Here is a 17,515-nt window from a genome sequence, read left to right on the forward strand (position 1 = left end):
TTTCCTGCGTTTCTTTACGTCAAACCTTCAGATAGCATAAATCCGACACATGAAAGGGACTGTTTACCATTGAGAGCAGTGATTTAAAAAACAAAATGTTCGAGATATTACATTTGATGCATATGTGTACGTAGGTTAATTGCATTACAAAACATCCTACCATATAAAAAATTCATAATAAAGCCTAAAATATAAGGACATACCACTAAAAACTGTAGACGGTTTAGTCTAGAAATATTCTTATCATAACTATTGTTCACATTTTGTATATTTGATACTTAACATTGATTATACTGATTCGTATTTTTACATTAGTTGTTTATATCCCTAACTCACATCTTAGAACTATTTTGAAGCACTAAAGTTGGGTTTCTGTTTCATCTGCAAATGATAAATAATGCCTTCCATCAAACTTTCGATCTTTTTTTGTGTATCATTCATTATTATTACAGCATGCAAAGCGAAGGTCAATGTATTGTCAAATTCCTCTCAGACATTCCCAGGTTTTATGTGAAATATATGATGGACATCATTTCGTATTATAACAATGGGTAAGAGAACATCTCCAAGGATGTAGCCCACGCGTGTATTTGTAGCAAATGCATCCTGTTTAGAAGACCGTTATACCACGGTGAGATTCTGCCGAGAACAGAGAATACTCTTTTTTTTTGGGGGGGGGGGGGGTTCGGTAGCATTTACGCCCATCTCCAAACGGAATGATTTGAAAAAAAAAATGGATATTACATTTCCATGGAATAAGGGCAGATATATCATGTAGGCCAACTTTTTTTTTCTCATTTAGCACATCGCGTAAAGTTGAAAAGGGATCAGAAAACATGTGGACCGTAATCGGATATCATCCTCAAAAAAAGAACTCTATAAATTCTGCATGCCTCATTGACGTCTGACTAAAACGTTCGTGCAGAGTTTCCCCAGATAATATGCATGTTCGGGACTGTTTCACCCACTCTCTCCGTGACAGCGATTTTTCCACCATCACCTCCTCGGGGATTAAGGCATTATTAATCCGGCAAATTCCGTTGGGGGTGGGAACTCTCGCAGAATGTTACGGTGGCATTTCGAGACAGGTCTTTCTAGATGATGCCACCCCCCCCCCCCCCCCCCTCCCCAACGCACCTCCACCCACCCTTCGGTTGATGGATGCACAAAGAGTGAGTGGGATGAGTTCTTTGTAAGAAGAGAACAATCGAGTTAATCTTTAACCTGTTGACTTCCATATAAATAAGTGTGTATTTATTGATAGGGTTAATACGTGACACACTGCTTCTCATAAACAGTGGGTAAAAAAAATATTTCAATTCAAATAGGTGGGGGAAATTAAGAGCGAAATTTGGTATCAACATCCAGTTTACCTGTGATCAGTATAAGATGTATCAGGTTTATCATGCAATGCGGATCATGGTTCCTTTTCATACATAGGCCTATCGGATTGCATTCGCGTCAAAAGCTTACTTCGCAAGGGGAACATTGTCTGTAGGTCACCGTATAAAACCCATGTAAAAGAAAGGTGTTTTTTTTTCCCTCGAGATAACTTCATTTCATGAGTATCGAGACGACAACGAAGATCGATGTTGAGATTCGAAAAAAAAGTCGTTGTATATGACAATAAATGCATTTTTGGAACTGACCACAATTCTCCTTTAGCGTGTGGTCAAATAATTATCTTCTTTTTTGTAGCTGCTTATTTTTGTATGAACGATTCTTATGACCTCGCCGAGTTGAATTCCAAAATTTCGTGACTGAACACCAGATCACAAAAATTCGTCTTCTGTCACGTACGTAAAAATATTGTAGGAATGAGAATACAAAACTCAGGTATCGTCATCAGTGTAATATACATAGACAGTTTGCAGTGACGAGCAAAAACTAACATTTTCACGCAAACACACCTACAAACATGCATGCTCCCTCATACAGCAGCACACGTGCATAAACGAGGACATTTATGCACACACACACACAGACACACACACACACACACACACACATACACACGCACACATTTGCTGCAGTCATAACATCGTCCTAAAGCTTCCCTGGCTCTTGTTACCGGCCTACGAGTATACTGGTTATAGGTACACGAGCTTGCCTGTTAATCGGATGAAATAGGGTCGACCTATAAAACCAGTGCAAATCCCATCGCAGTCAGTTCCTTGCAATTGGCCTTACGGGGGGTGAAGCGAGAGGGTAATAAATATTGATCATCTTTTCCCTTCTTCCCTTCTCCCTTCTCTATCTTGGTCGTGGGGCGATGAGCGGCAGCGAGAACAAACATGGCGGCTGCTTCCACTCCAGCGATATTGAAGCCGAGCGCTTGATTACTCGTTGGGACCGACCACCGGGCTCTCAATGCTATACAGTACTTATATTTACAAAGTCCGCCGACCTACAAACGGGAAGTGAGCACTAAAAGCCTTACTTGGTTAAGATCAATAGGCTTGGTACTCTTTTTGAACATTTACTGACAAACATAGACATTAAAAGAGGGTTCATGAGGCAAAATCCAATGAGTGCATAAAAATTCGTCACTGTTGTTGATATATTTTTTTTTAAAGAGTGAAATGCTGTCGTCTAAGGGCTCGTCGTAAATGAGACATGCAGGATGATGCTCCCTATAGGAGATGAGATGCATACTAATTAGGCACTAAATGTGCCACATTCGAAGGTCGCAGCGAAATCGCCTGCGGCAAACTTTCTTTTGCATCATGTTTAGATTTTAAAGGGCAATTGTTTCCCCCAAATTAAGAGAACTCGACATGTTTTCGTTTATTTAGCGTAATTAATGCGCAATTTACTTTCCTCTTTCAAGAAGCAGGGATAATTTCTGTAACAAGTTGAAGGTGCGTGTCCTTTTAATAAAAGAGTGATATTTTGTGGAATGCTCTTTATATCATTGTTCTGCAGTGACGTCACATACATTTGTAGTCTTCTCATGCAGCGATAGCGGCGCAAACACTTTAAAAATAACTTTAACATGATTGTTTAATTTTAATAAAAAGCTACAATGATGTGCTCTACCACTATTGCTGCGTCTAATCGTTTGAGACGACTTCCCCTTTAAGTGAAATTCCCTGATCGGTGATTGAAAAAGCAACAAGACACCCGCAGATTGTATGAGAAACAACTTTTTGATGATTAGTATGCAAACAACATAACGATTTTCTCGTTCTCATATTTTGACTTATGAAATAAAATGAAAATGGCATGCAGGTTAATGCCCGGCAGATCTCTTTCTCTTTTTTCCTTCTGAGGTATCTACTTTCCACTCACTGTTGACTTAATTCATCATCACTAAAAATTTGACAATTCTCATATCAGTCTATCAAAAATTGTCTTAAAGCATTCATTGCTTTATCTTAAAGTTTTAGAATTTATCTCGTGTAATAGAAAATAAATAGATTAAATATTGAATGAAATGGTGACACGTAATTTGTTTTTGTTGTCATTGTTTTGTCTTTCAATCGTTATTTGGTTCTGCTCCGAAATAATAAAAATCTAAAAGATATTTAAGATAGATCACATCTTGTAGTGCTTGCTCTTCAGTCTTTGTCTGATGATATCCATGTTGTGTCAGAGACATGTGGATGAAAAATGATGAGAAATGAAAATCGACGGAAATAAAAGTGTAGGCGTAAGTCTATGACGTGATTTGTAGTTGTATCTTACATACTTGCAAACAGAGGCAGAGGTAAAAGAGAAAACTCACATCAAGTACAAACCCCAAATTGTGTAGGTGCACGTACTTGCATTAAGCTGTGACGTGATTTACAAGTTACTCGGTATGTCGCAGCTCATCTAGCATTCATAGGAGATACCCGTGTATTGTGTGTGTTTTTTTAATGCAGCATGCAATTTTTTCAGGATTGAGTTTGGAAGCGCTGCATAAAGCGAAGGCGCCATCATAATACATGTACAAGTATTGCAGGTGACCGAAATATCGACTTGCGCGTAAAGCGAACTGCTGCCACATTTGTAGTTATCATACCCGCGCAAACTGGATAGCATAACCTGTTGACTATTTTAGTCAGACTGCAGTCAAATTCATACAGCTTGTTAACATTTCACCGATATTGGTTGGATTTGTTGCGATATATATATATATATATATATATATATATATATATATATATATATATATTTTAAATCTTATAATCGAAATGGCACTATCTTTACTATCTCTGCCTGGTTTCTGTCTTACAGACTGGATGCTCGCTTATTACGGAACATTGATTTCATGAGAACGTATTATGTATAGCAACTTCAATGTCATGTATATCATTATTTATATGTACATAAATGTGTATGTATGTATGTATGTATGTATCCGTGTATGTACGTATGCATGTACGCGTGAATATGTACGTAAACGTGTCCACAAATTGTAAACTAGACAATGGTGCCTAATAAAATATAATATGTTTTTCTTTGACTTGCCAGCGCTTTGAACGACCGTGGTCTCAAGAGGAAATACCAAATGGTGTCAAAACAAACCTATTAATAAGCAAAACCTATAATGATTGAGCTCGATAGTTTATGGGACAAACAGATGTATCTTTAACATCCGGAGGGGGCGCACCGGGCACGCGCCCCTCTTTATTTTTTTTTTAAAACAAAAGAAATGAAAGAAAAAATGGGGGGCTTTGCACACCCCCCCCCCTTTAATTTTGTAAGGTCGCCTCCCCTATACGGCAATACTGGATCCGCCCCTGGGTTTGCGTGTGAAATTTGTGCAAGTTTGACACATAGGCACAGAAAGGGTTAATGAAAAGGGAAAAGAAAAGCACCAAAATTCAAGTTTTCCTTTAGAAAAGCTTGAAGAGACAGGTATGGCAATTCCAAACTTCATGGGAGGAGTACGTTTGCGCGAAATCGAAATGAATTCTCTGCATTCATTGAGAGAAGAATGACGAACAGGCACAGTACCCTGCTTGATAGAACACAGTGTCCCACAGTGTGAGAAACACAGTTTGAACACAGTATGAAATCTCTTCACATTGTTAAATTCGAGCGTTTTAACAGTGTGAACACATTGTGAATCATCAATTCACATCAGTGTGACAGGGAACCATCATTAACATGTGAACACTCTGTGAAAACCAATCCACAGTGTGAAATCATCTCCACACTGTCTTAAATTCGAGCACTTTCACATAGTCGACTATGTGACCACACTGTGTTTTTCCAGTAGGGTAATGGGGTCCTTTTTTCTCCTTTCTCACAGTCTCAAAGAAGTGTATTCAACGATTATCATCTCGTTCTCTTCTTGTTTTTGATCTTCTCTTCGCAGAAGTACTCGGAGACTATGTTCGACAAGCTCGTTCATGACATGATGGAAGACTATGATGAAAACAAAGACGGCAGGATCGAGATGAGGGAGGTGAGACCAAGAACTTCATCGAATTTGATTATGATGACAACGATAATGACGGTTGTATAGTAGTAGTAGTAGTAGTAGTAGAAGTAATAATAGTAAGAGTAGTGACGTTAGAAATAATAGTAGTGGTGATAACAACTATACTAATACTATTAATGATATAGAATACAATTAAAATTGCGATTATTGTTATTATAATATTATCCTAATAGTAACAGTAGTAGTAGTAGTATAGTAGTATTACTATATTATCATTGTTATTATCATCTTCATCATCATTATGTTTTTATTATCATTATCATTATTATTATCATTATGTGTTATTTTATAATCTTATTTATCCCAGTGTATTCTATTCAGTGTTAAATAACACTGCTTCCTATTCCTTGTCATTAACCTCTGAAAGTTACGAAACAAAACAAAAACAAAACGAGACCGCATGCTTGGGTGTTCGTGGCAAACAGCCATTATTCAATTTGCCAACACAGAATACCAATGCCAGAAATAATTGTTAAAACCATTCTCAGTCGTATCTTCTATACCCACTGGTAATCGCTTGACGCTTATCATTAATAGTAATTATACTTACGATGATAAAGGGAACGCTGATTAAGATTACGATCATCATTATGATAGTAATCGTGTAAATAACGACAGTGAATATTATTGATCAGCATGGCATATTCTATGGGTATTTTAATTCATTCTTTTTTTACCAGAGAACGCATAACGTTCATTCCTGTACAGTCCATTTTCTTATAAGCAAACTGGAGAGCTTCGGTCTAGACCTCTGCCTTATAAATTATCAATTGTTAATTTTCGACAAGCGCATTCTCTAAAATAAAAAAGTGACCCATAAAGAAAATGTGTTATCCTCCTTTCACCCCAAACACACACACATAAACGCACACACACACACACACACACACACACACACATATATATATATATATATATATATATATATATATAATATAATATATATAGAATGTTATTCTTAACGACTTAAACAAATCGAGGCAAGCTGTCAATGACTTTGCTCTTTTAATCACAACAATCATGTTACTAAATTGAGATTCATCTTGTCGCGTACAAAGCATGCCTGTGGTACGATCTGAAGACGGTATTAAAAGACGCACATAAAATTACTGGACTTTTAATTATGTACCAACTTCTAGTTACCTTGGGCTTTAAATACTAGTTGTTACTGCCGAGACTCGACCACTCAGCAAGATAAATTAACAAATGAACGCGAACTACGTGAGAGACAATATGGGTGTGACCACATTAATTCTTAAATTACGGAATTAATCATGACTTTATGGAATTTGTGTGTGTGTGCACACCCGCAAGTGACGCAACAGCTCAGGTGGCCTCCAAACTTTAAATTCGTTTTTCATAGAGCGGGAACTTGATAGCGTTGGTGTAAATGATTCGTTTCTATATAGTCTTACTGTAACGTAACAGAATATATTATTTGATTGGTTGTATGTGTGTGTGTGTGTGTGTGTGTGTGCGTTTTGTTTTGTTTTGTTTTGTTTTTCCATTCCCTTGCATTTTGATATGAAATACATTCAGACAGTAAAGGCATATTTCAAACAACATCCTAATCATGTACAGTTTGCCTCTTGGAAAATGTTAGAAAATTGAATGTCAAAGTCATGACATTCCATGATCAAATACATGTTCCATTACAGGTAATACTTAAATCTAGAAATAGGATATCTTCATAAACATGCAAGCAACGTGATGTAGGGATAGGTCTTCGAGGATCTGTCTTTTTTGAACGGGTTCATATCATGTCCTCGCTACCTTGGTGTATTATTATCCAACGCAGTAGATTCATTCCATTGCGAATCTCGTTATCAAAGCCTGCGAACCCGCAGAGTGAACGACCGATGCATAAAATTCATCATCTGAATCCCATTTTCTTGATTATTCAAATCCTCCTACACTCTTCTCTCCCGTTTTCTTCCTCGAGCTTTCGGCTCGATGGGGGAGCTAAGTAGGCATTATTACTAACCCTTGCCGATGGCTTGTACGCGGCAAAACGGCAGCGAAAAAAAAGTCATCGCATCGGATGACAAACTAAAGAAGGCGACATCTCATCAGATACCAACATTATCATGTTTTGCAATCATGTTGTGCTGGTGATATGTATTTAAAAAAAAATGCTGCACTGTGTGCATGATAGACATCGCTTTAAGTTTTCATTTGATTTCATCTGAGCCTATTAGTAGTGAAATCAGTTACATCTCAGTTTTCATCAAATCTATCAAGTTCGTTAGAGTCGCAGCACAACCAACTCATTTTCACCATTTTCCAAACGACTGTCGTCCGTACATTACCAGATAACATTATTGTTACAAGTCTGTCATTGTCATGCCACTTTTTTTTCAAACCTCCTTAGGCTTCTAAAACATTTGGAGTTTCTTTAAATTAACGGGTTCACATCGCCGTTTTTCTAGCACACGAGAGTAAGTAATCTAACAGGAAGGCGTTCTTTGCTTTCCTCACAGGGAAGAAGGCTGAATTTCAAGCACGTAGAGCAGGGATTTCCGATGCTTTTCTTGCTCGTTCCTATGAAGTCGCGCGTGGAAAGTGGTGAAATGGCGTCGTCTTCTAGAAAGGAAAAAGAACGGCGCCCTCTGGGGATTGACTTCCGGCTGACTAAGCATATTGGAAGTACAGTGACGCCCCGTATTCCCACTTTAAGCAGTCCGAGTTAGCAGGGTCATATCGAAGCAAGTCACAGGAGCGTGAAATATAAAAGCCCTGTGTGCTCATTTTAAGGATCCCTCGGTTTTTAGACTGCTCGATAAAGTATCGTAACAAAATTAAAAAAGCAATGACCAAAGTCGACTCACAAATTACTGGTCTGCTTGGGTAACTGAGCGTCCCTCCCATCTCTTGCTATTCTCATGGACTCTTCCATTCATTGTTCGGTTTGGGTATATTTTTTTCCTCTGTAAGCTTTTGGTTTTAAGATATATATTCATAACCAGCACAATGCCTTCAAAATAAGTATCAATGACATATCATAATGATCATAATGACATATTTACGATTTTGATTGAAGGGAATAAAAGTTTATCATCACCCCGTGGAAAAAAGATTTTGATGAAATTTGTGATCGTCTCGTTCATAAACCTAAGAGGTTTCGTTTCAGGATTTAGATTTTCTTGCTATTACGAAACGTGAACTAGAAGCATGTTTTATGATATTAAAGTTGAAACAGAGAGCAGGGCTGAAAAGACTGTTTAGTGTTGGGATAAGTTTAATGAGTCCTGACACGTCGGTGGATTTATGAGTAGAGTTTAGGCGGAAGTTGTTTTTCTTGTGCTCTTCTTTTTAAAGGTGAATGAAAGTGGATGATGATCGTGGAATTTGACCCCACCAATCGAATAACAAAGTCCAAAAATAAGGCATAATAATACGTCATTGATACAAACATGTTATTGAGTAAGCAAATTGCCGACTACTGTATAGATCCATTCCAGTTAGCTCTGCCACAAAATTTGCTCAGCATTCTACCCAGTACATGTTTATTTGATAATTCATTCGATAAACATCACCACATGAAGCATTTACGATGCATAGATAGAGTTACCCCCCCCCCCCCATCTTCATGGCAGTAGACCCGCGGGCCAGGTTTTTAATCATTTAGACTATTCCAGGTGGGATATGGGGGTAATAATTGATGAGGACTCGCAGATCGCCATCTTTGACGTCTGCATACGTTATGAATGCTGAAAATCAAAGCATGCGCATGGTCATCTTTATCGCTTTGACCTTTGACCGACGAGAGGAGAAACAAGGGAGAAATGACAGTGTCCGGACGTCTACGCCGGTATTCAAAAGACTTCTGAGACATTTTTCCTAAGTCTAAGTAATTTGTCTTAGCCGTTTGCGTGGCTAAGAAAACGGCCCTAGAGATATTTTAGAAACATTAGGGGTTTTGTTTTTGTTTCTTTTAGTGGGACGATATGACTTCGCAAAATCTAAATTCTTGGACGTCACAGGAAAAAAATTTTGCTGTCACCTAAACTCTGAACTCATTTCATTATAGATGAACTTGTTTATTTGCCAAATATTGTCTAATTTCATGTTGGTCGTGGTGTTAGCTGAAGCCGCCATCTTTCTTACATCGTTAACTGTATACCCATATGAAATTTTCCTGTGGCAACCCAAGTTAAGACTACTCATAGCTATCTTCAAGACAGTAAGAGCAAACTTCTTAGACAAATGTCGATATGTAATGCCAACCGCAAAGTTTTAAGCAATTTTGCTTAGTCAGGAAACCAAAATCTGTCGTTTAGAAGGGCAAAATTCGTAGCAAAATTCTCAGCCAAATCTTATGGAATACGCGCTTTGGATAAGAATTTGTCTAAGCCGGAAAAAAAAAAAGGAAAATGGCTTGCCCTGGTGTTTGTAGGCGTTGTCAGTGTTGTCCGAATACAGGAATGCGGAAATGAATGTCGATTGTCGTGGCATCACAGAAACAAATAACGATGTAAAATTATGTTCTTGAAAGTTAGAGAAGAAATACAAAGTTTACAATAAGCGAAAGATAAAGCTGAGAGCCCTACAGCGGTCGACACAGTAAAATAGGAGACGAAGTTTAATTATTGTACAAATACATCCAAATTCCCAGCCTGAAGGCTGACTCGCTTTGACATAAAATCTTAAATGCAAAAAAAAAAAAAACCAAACTACAAGCCTATGATAATATTACCAATATATATTTTCACAACGAAACACATATTACATACCTAACACAACAAAAATGGTTTCCCGTTGTATACAAATATAAACAGTCAATTTGCTTGCATGTTGTCATTAATTACTTCATACGTATACACTTATAATGTTTGTATATCTACATGTATAGTTATGATACATCATACAGCGTACATCAGGACCTATATACGCGTTACACATAAACACCAGGTTGATGAATTTTGCGTTGTCTGACACCGACAAACAAGTGGGAACAGACCAAACTTTAATGCGACCTGAACCTCAAGTATGGAAATGACCAGTGTTTCTCCCTCGCGATCAATGAAACCACTTTATTCTTTTCCAGCTATTCTTCTCTTCCTTTCTCTGTTCGTATTCGATTCTATTTTAACATGGCGCGAAGTAACTGATTACATACAGGATGGCGCCTACGCTAAAAAAAACACACACACACACACACACACACACACACACACACACACAAACTTTCCTGGTATTTACAATAGTAGCAACCCACGAAGCTGTTCTGTTGAGTTTCTAGTTCGATGCTCAAATACCAAGTGGATATAATTGTGACGATTGTGTTTCTTTCAAGTTGTCACTGACAATCGTTTCTATGAGATCAGCATAATTTACATGTTTTTCTAAAATTTGCCGTGCAAAAATGGCCAATTACGTTATTTCTTTTGTACATAGGTACAAGTACAGACAGACAGACAGGAATACACGCGTAATCTATATTGTACAAATGTGTGTGTGTCTGTGTGTATGTGTGTGTGTGTGTGTGTGTGTGTGTGTGTATACATCTCTCAGTATGTTCACGTCTTCATAAGATGTCAAATAATCTCGCCACATTTTCTATACCGATAACACTTTGGGGTCATCCTAGCCAGAAGATGTCCATGTGATTCTTAATTGAGCGATTGCTTCAGCTATCAAAGGGCACTCACTGGTGTTTGGAAAGCCCACACAATTCAGCAGAGTAAAGAAGCGCTGAAATTAGCGACTGTTGACTGACTGATGTCCAATCGATTATTGGACGGGGTGGCAAGTCGGTCTAGCAGGATGCAGCCTAAGGGAAGCACGGGGTTTACGCCTATAGTGCTTCGCTTATCAGTTTGCAACGTATATAGACATGGTAGTGGTACCATCGAACTGCTTGGCGAAGGAAAAGTATATAAAGAGGCATACTATATAACCATCCAAACCCCCACACACACGCACACAGCAAAAGGAAAAAAAAATGCTCCTTGCTAACTTTATCGGTAAGAAATGTGCTGATGATCGATTGGTCAGATTCAATTCTTTTTTTTTTTATTTACATCTTTACCCTTGCCCTTAAGGTAATTCTTACCTTCCCTTTTTGCATGATATATAGATGCTATATTTGTATTGACATAGGTGTATGAAGGAAGGTCCTAACTTATTCGGAATGTTTGGTGTCTTTCAACAAACTACAGCGAGAACTGAGCCGTTCATGTTTACTCTCTGTTGACGCTGTCGTCTGTTTTTTTTTTCCACCGTTAGCCATTAACAGAATAAATTTATGCGTTGCTCTCGATATCGCCCCGAGAGGTAAACGCGCATGAATATCCAAATCAGTGTACATGATACTCATTTCTGCCTCTATGACTATATATTCCGCACTCGACGAATATATTCACATCTCTCACTCTCTCTCTCTCCATTTTTTTCTCCCTGTTTATACATTGTAATCACTGTATACAGCTTGCAGAGCTTCTCCAACCTGAGGAAAACTTTCTCGTGCTGTTTCGCTCCCAGCAACCCAGATCCAGCGTTGAGTTCATGGAGGTAAGGATGGAAGCGTTGCCGTTTTAATGTACTCACTGATTTCTTTTACTTTCATCGGTACTCTGGAATGAGGAATGAATGATATTTAAAAAAAAAAATCAATAAACCCCAGTTCCTGCGACTTCATGAAAGCAATGCAAAACTCACGAATCGATCTTTTACTATCACGTAGAATAGTTTCCCCGCGCTTTCACTCGTTCTGTATTCATATCAGTTTGGTTGCTTTAAAACCTTTTGAAAACCTTTAGTGATATTTTACTCTAGATGCCATTCTAAGTCCATGTCGGTTCGTCAAAAGCTATGTATGTATGTATGTATGTATGTATGTTTGTTTGTTTGTTTTCGTAGATTCTGTAATGGCATCGCTATAGTAGAAACACAACACACCTCCATTCTAGACTATTAAGCAATTCATTTCATCAGCATTGGTCAAGTAGTATATTTCTCATGAGAGTAAGCTGTGCAAAGAAATTAACACTCGGAAGTCAAGACTAACCACTCGTGATTTTGGAACGCTATCTCGTTCTCTTATATGTGTATATACATACATACATATACATATATATATATATATATATATATATATATATATATATATATGGCTAATATCAAATTACGTTGCCATAGCAACAACAACAACAACAACAACAACAACAACAACAACAACAACAACAACAACAACAACAAACAGTCCGTAATCGTAGTTTGGTGAGGAATCACAATAATGCTATCACAACCACCTGGCATGAGTGTACAATGAGAGGACAATGTTCGAACAAGAGCAAAGAAAAAAAAAAAGAAACAAACTTCACTCTAACTTGTACCAGTCATTTTGCGAAGATGAGTCCATGTGGAAAACATCGCCTTTCGTTAAGGGGCTTCACAGTGTCTCTCATGTCAAGCCATCCACAAAAATAAAAGTTAAGAAACCATGGAGAATAATTGTACGCACCTCTTTCCCTTTAGCTTATGAGATGTAACACCTCTAGTCCCCCGTCCCCTTCCCTCTCCAGGGCCCGTCGAAGTTAAACTTGTAATTATTCGATTAACATTCATAGAAGTGAAGTTCTCTCGGGACCACCTGTATATTTGAGGATTTTCTCACCGCACATCTCTCTCAGGCAATTCTCCCATATAGACGTGATCAGAATAGGGAATTTTGCCACGATGTATGTTTGTTTGTGTGTGTGTGTGTGTGTGAAGAGTCTATTTTAATGTAGACATTAAACATCCAACAAGAGAATATCTCTCCCCACTATCTGTAAATCGTGATGCTACTTACTAGTACAACAATCCACCTCCATTATGCAGCTAACATCGTAAAACATACAGCTGGTAATATATATATATATATATATATATATATATATATATATATATATATATATAATTTATTTATTTATTTATTTATCTATTTATTTATCTATTTATTTACAAAAACTCAGGTGAAGTGTAGAGGCATGGAGTTGAAAAATATCATGTCTTTGGATGAGTTTTATCTAAGATATAAAAAAAAAACAGGATGACATATGATATTTATGAAACCCCATATACAGAGTATTGATATTGTGTTGATGTTATGATGTAAAAAGGAATGTCCTTAATTTGTTATTTTGTGTTTGTTGAACTGTTATATTTTGTAATTCTGTTGCAGGGCCCCCTAGGATAACAGTGTTTAAACCACTGATGGGGCTACCCTGGGTAAAGAAAACTGAATAGATAAATAAATAAAAATACCTCTAAGTTATAATACGTTCAGGCTCTCTAAGTACGATAGAACCTTACGTACTACAATTCCCTTTTCTTGTTAAGGAAAAGTCATCTTAGTATAAGTACAAATTACTCTGTCTTTAAGCCTCGCTAAAGTGATTCGTGTAAACCAAGAACTTTGAGGCACAATTCATGGCAAGATATTTTGTTCAGTTATATCGTTAAGTAACACCAAAGTTACCATTGTTCTTCCTATCAAACAAATGGCTCTTTAGTTAAAAACCTTTTATGTGCTCTTCCTACAGATCTGGAGGAAATTCGACGCCGACAACAGTGGGTACATTGAAGCTGGTGAACTGAAGGTTTGTTGACGAGAACCTCTCATGAGTTCGTAGCTGACAAATACTGACATTATTATTGACCATGGTTATGCCGTGACGACAGAAGGACAATTAGTATTCTGTAGACGTTTCTCTTTTCATCTTTTCAAAGAATCTGATTTCTACGCCAGCTTACACTGATTGTGAACAGAACCATGTTGTATCCAAAGGTTTTTTATATTGGGCACTTAACACACATTACTAACTTTGCGTCGAAATTTGCACAAAAACTTCCACAAATCAAGTATTCAGAACATTAGTTTGGTGTGCACTTTGTTTCAGCGTGATAATAGGTCAACGGGGAAATTGCGAAAGGACATTACGGGGCCAGCATTTTAATGTCTGCCTTAGGTGCGAAAGCTCAAGTTGTTATGACACGTGCCTTGTATTGTGCAATTTTTGTACAATATTTTCAGAGCGACAGTCTCTGATCGGTTGATTGCCAAGGGAGGAAAAGCTCTCATGACTTCAAAATAGTGGGACAATCGCCAAGGAAGGGTCATAGTAAATACGCGTCTTTGATATTGCTTTGTTCGTGTAGAGGTGGTTTACGGTGCAGCTATAGCTCCAAATTGCAGGCGATCGACTTATGCGGCCAAGGAAATTGGTAACATCCTAATTGATAATGCATCAAAATGAATAGTGCGGTTAATGAAACGAATGCGGAATGTTCTGTTATTTACGTCATCTCTGCTCCATCTCCGGTGAGATCATGATTTTCTTATAGTCAACTTGAGGCAGGGATTTTCACCGTAATCCTCCTAGCAGCACTAGACGACAATATTCATAGATGTTTGAGGATACATGAATGCATTTCAATTCAACAGAAGTTTGCAAAACGCGGCCCTGACCAACAAAGAGACAACACTCCTTATAATGGCCATTATTTATTTCATGCTTTCTTGGTCAGATAGTTCTTGAAAGGGCGCTTATGAATAAAACCAACGAGGTGAAGGAGAATGAGTATTTGGCTTGTGAAAACATGCAGTTTTGTGCCGGCGCTGAAAGCGATGCCTTTAAGTTAACATTAAACTTAAATACAATTACGAAATACATTAAACACAATAGAAATATGAATTGCTAACATGCTGTCGTTCCTTCAAGCTATTTGATGTGATTTAATTAGATATGTGGTTTGACTTATTAGGTTCTGTATCATCATCATACATGCATACAATAATTAAAATATGATACAGAATATCATGAGATGGCTGGAAATGAAGTTGTTTTGTTTTCAACATAAAGGCGTAAAAAAAGAACTGAAGCGATACCTCGAGCAAACAGACAGGCTACAGTTAATGGGAAGCTTGATGGGCTTTCGGCCTTTATTGCAAATAGAATTAACGCGCTTGAAGGCATTTGCTTCGAGAGTCGAAGAGGGAAAAGCGTGAGAGAGGATGAAGTAGCCCTTTCTTTGAATTAGTCAGTTTACAATTAGCTCATGTTCACATAATATTATGTTAGGAATAACCTTTCTTTTCTATCATCTAGTTGGGCACTTCACTCGTTTTCAGAGCGGCATAATGCATAAGCTTGCCCGATACAATGGAATTCATGATCAAACAAAAAATAAATTTGCTTATAGTCCAGGGCCCTTTTCATAAAAAAAAAAAAAAAAAACTGATATAATAGCAACTCCTGCTGGAATGACAACTGTCAATGTAACGACAAGAATCCAGCTTCCTGATTGGCTGTTGCTAAGGGATGTTGCCATTCTAGCAAGAGTTAATATCATATCAACTTTTATGAAATGGGGCCCAGATGACCAGTTACTGGCATCCATTTCAATGCTTTCCATTGAATGCATTACCAACATTATTCTTTGAACGTTGAGTATTATGATAAGCCAACATTAAAAATGCGTTCTGTAAAAAAAAAAAAAAAAAAAAAAAAAAAAAAATGCTATCGATTTGTACTGATCTAATCTTAAAAGTCAGGTCACTATGTGATCATGATATTGCCTGATATACGAACAGCTTTCCATCTAAAATTAAGATACTGTTACTACAAGTAGACTTATTTTGGTGGCATGCATCTCGTAGTGATGTAGGACACATACAATTAGACTATTCATTTTTTTTTTTCAGTACACTATGTATAAGCTTATGTCCATGTACTGTACACAACTTTTTTATCAAGTCTCATCCCGTACATTGCGGGCCAGGTAATTCCTTAAGCATTCGGGGATTTGCGAGTGCACGATGCATGAGATCGCGCGTTCGATTACAATTACCTGATTTATTTGATGAAAAGTTCCGGAGGGCAGACGGGGTAGACTGCCACTCGACACGTGGAATCTAAACACAAGAGTCCGGTACCGTAAACGATGACAATCTAGCGATAGCGCCGTAAGCAGCGTGAAGTATCACTCCGTTAATCAAAGGGACAACGAACAACGTCAACGTGCCACTCAAGGTGGTTAGCAGCCCTGGGAGACTCTGTGCGAGATTGTCATGAACCATGATACGGAGACATCGAGATTTGATAGCAGATAACAAACCAGAAGAGACATCGTGTCATGACAATGTAATCATGTTGAAATATGGTAAAGAAGAAGATAATGTGATAATAATCTGAATATGAATCACAGTAGGCATGGTAGACCTACATCGGAATTTTCAATGTAATGCCCTCGCGCGTGTTGCTCCTTGCTCTTTGCTTACCCAGAAATCTTTTTTATGCCTCCGCCACGAAGTGGTGCCGGAGGCATTATGTTTTCGGGTTGTCCGTCCGTCCGTCCGTCCGTACGTCCGTACGTCTGTACGTCCGTACGTACGTCCGTCTGCTTTCGTTTACGCGATAACTTGAGTAATATTTACTGGAATTTTACCAAACTTGGTCCAAGTATAAAGTATGATGGGGCAATTAATTGATAAGATTTTGGGTGAAATCAGCCAAAGGTCAAAGGTCAAGGTCAAATCATGAAATTGTATCCGTTTACGCGATAACTCAAGACTGGATCGAGCAAATTTCACCAAACTTTGTCGGAGGATGATGTATGATGGGGCAATTACTTGATAAGTTTTTTACTGAAATCGGACAGAGGTCAAAGGTCAAAGATCAAGGTCAAATCCTAAAATTTATCTGTTTACGTGATAACTCAAAACTGGATGAAGCAGCTTTCAGCAAACTTGGTCCAAGGATGATGTATGATGGGACAATTAGTTGAGTAGATTTTACTGACATTGGCAAGAGGTCAAAAGTCAAATGGTCAAGGTCAAATGCTACAAATGTTGCAATTTCCCCCATATCTATGCAATGCCCGAAGGTATTTTCTTGAAACTTGGTGTGGACATGTACTACTGCGTAAAGATTCTCCAGAGAGAGTTTCATGTCAAGGTCAAAGGTCAAAAGGTCAAAGGTTAGGTGAAAATGTTGCAATATTACTTTTCTCTCAAATGCTTCAATGTATCTTCGTGGAACTTGGTACATATGCATGTACTGTCTGGCAGGGATTATCTAGGGAATTTAGGGGTCA

At 37.9% G+C, this 17,515-nt stretch overlaps 1 protein-coding gene across 4 annotated transcripts in view; it reads left to right on the top strand.

Moving 5' to 3' along the window:
• The window catches only part of LOC140232676 (calbindin-32-like), a 179,987-nt gene that overhangs the window by 149,095 nt on the left and 13,377 nt on the right, over window positions 1–17,515 (top strand). For all 4 annotated transcript variants that reach the window (XM_072312782.1, XM_072312784.1, XM_072312785.1 and 1 more), the window contains exons 3-5: window positions 5,309–5,398; window positions 11,864–11,947; window positions 13,963–14,019. In XM_072312782.1, the coding sequence (XP_072168883.1) occupies window positions 5,309–5,398; window positions 11,864–11,947; window positions 13,963–14,019 (231 nt within the window). The remainder of the gene's footprint in view (window positions 1–5,308; window positions 5,399–11,863; window positions 11,948–13,962; window positions 14,020–17,515) is intronic.

The sequence above is a fragment of the Diadema setosum genome, chromosome 9, assembly GCF_964275005.1.
Source record: "Diadema setosum chromosome 9, eeDiaSeto1, whole genome shotgun sequence".
In the NCBI taxonomy this organism is placed as follows: domain Eukaryota; kingdom Metazoa; phylum Echinodermata; class Echinoidea; order Diadematoida; family Diadematidae; genus Diadema; species Diadema setosum.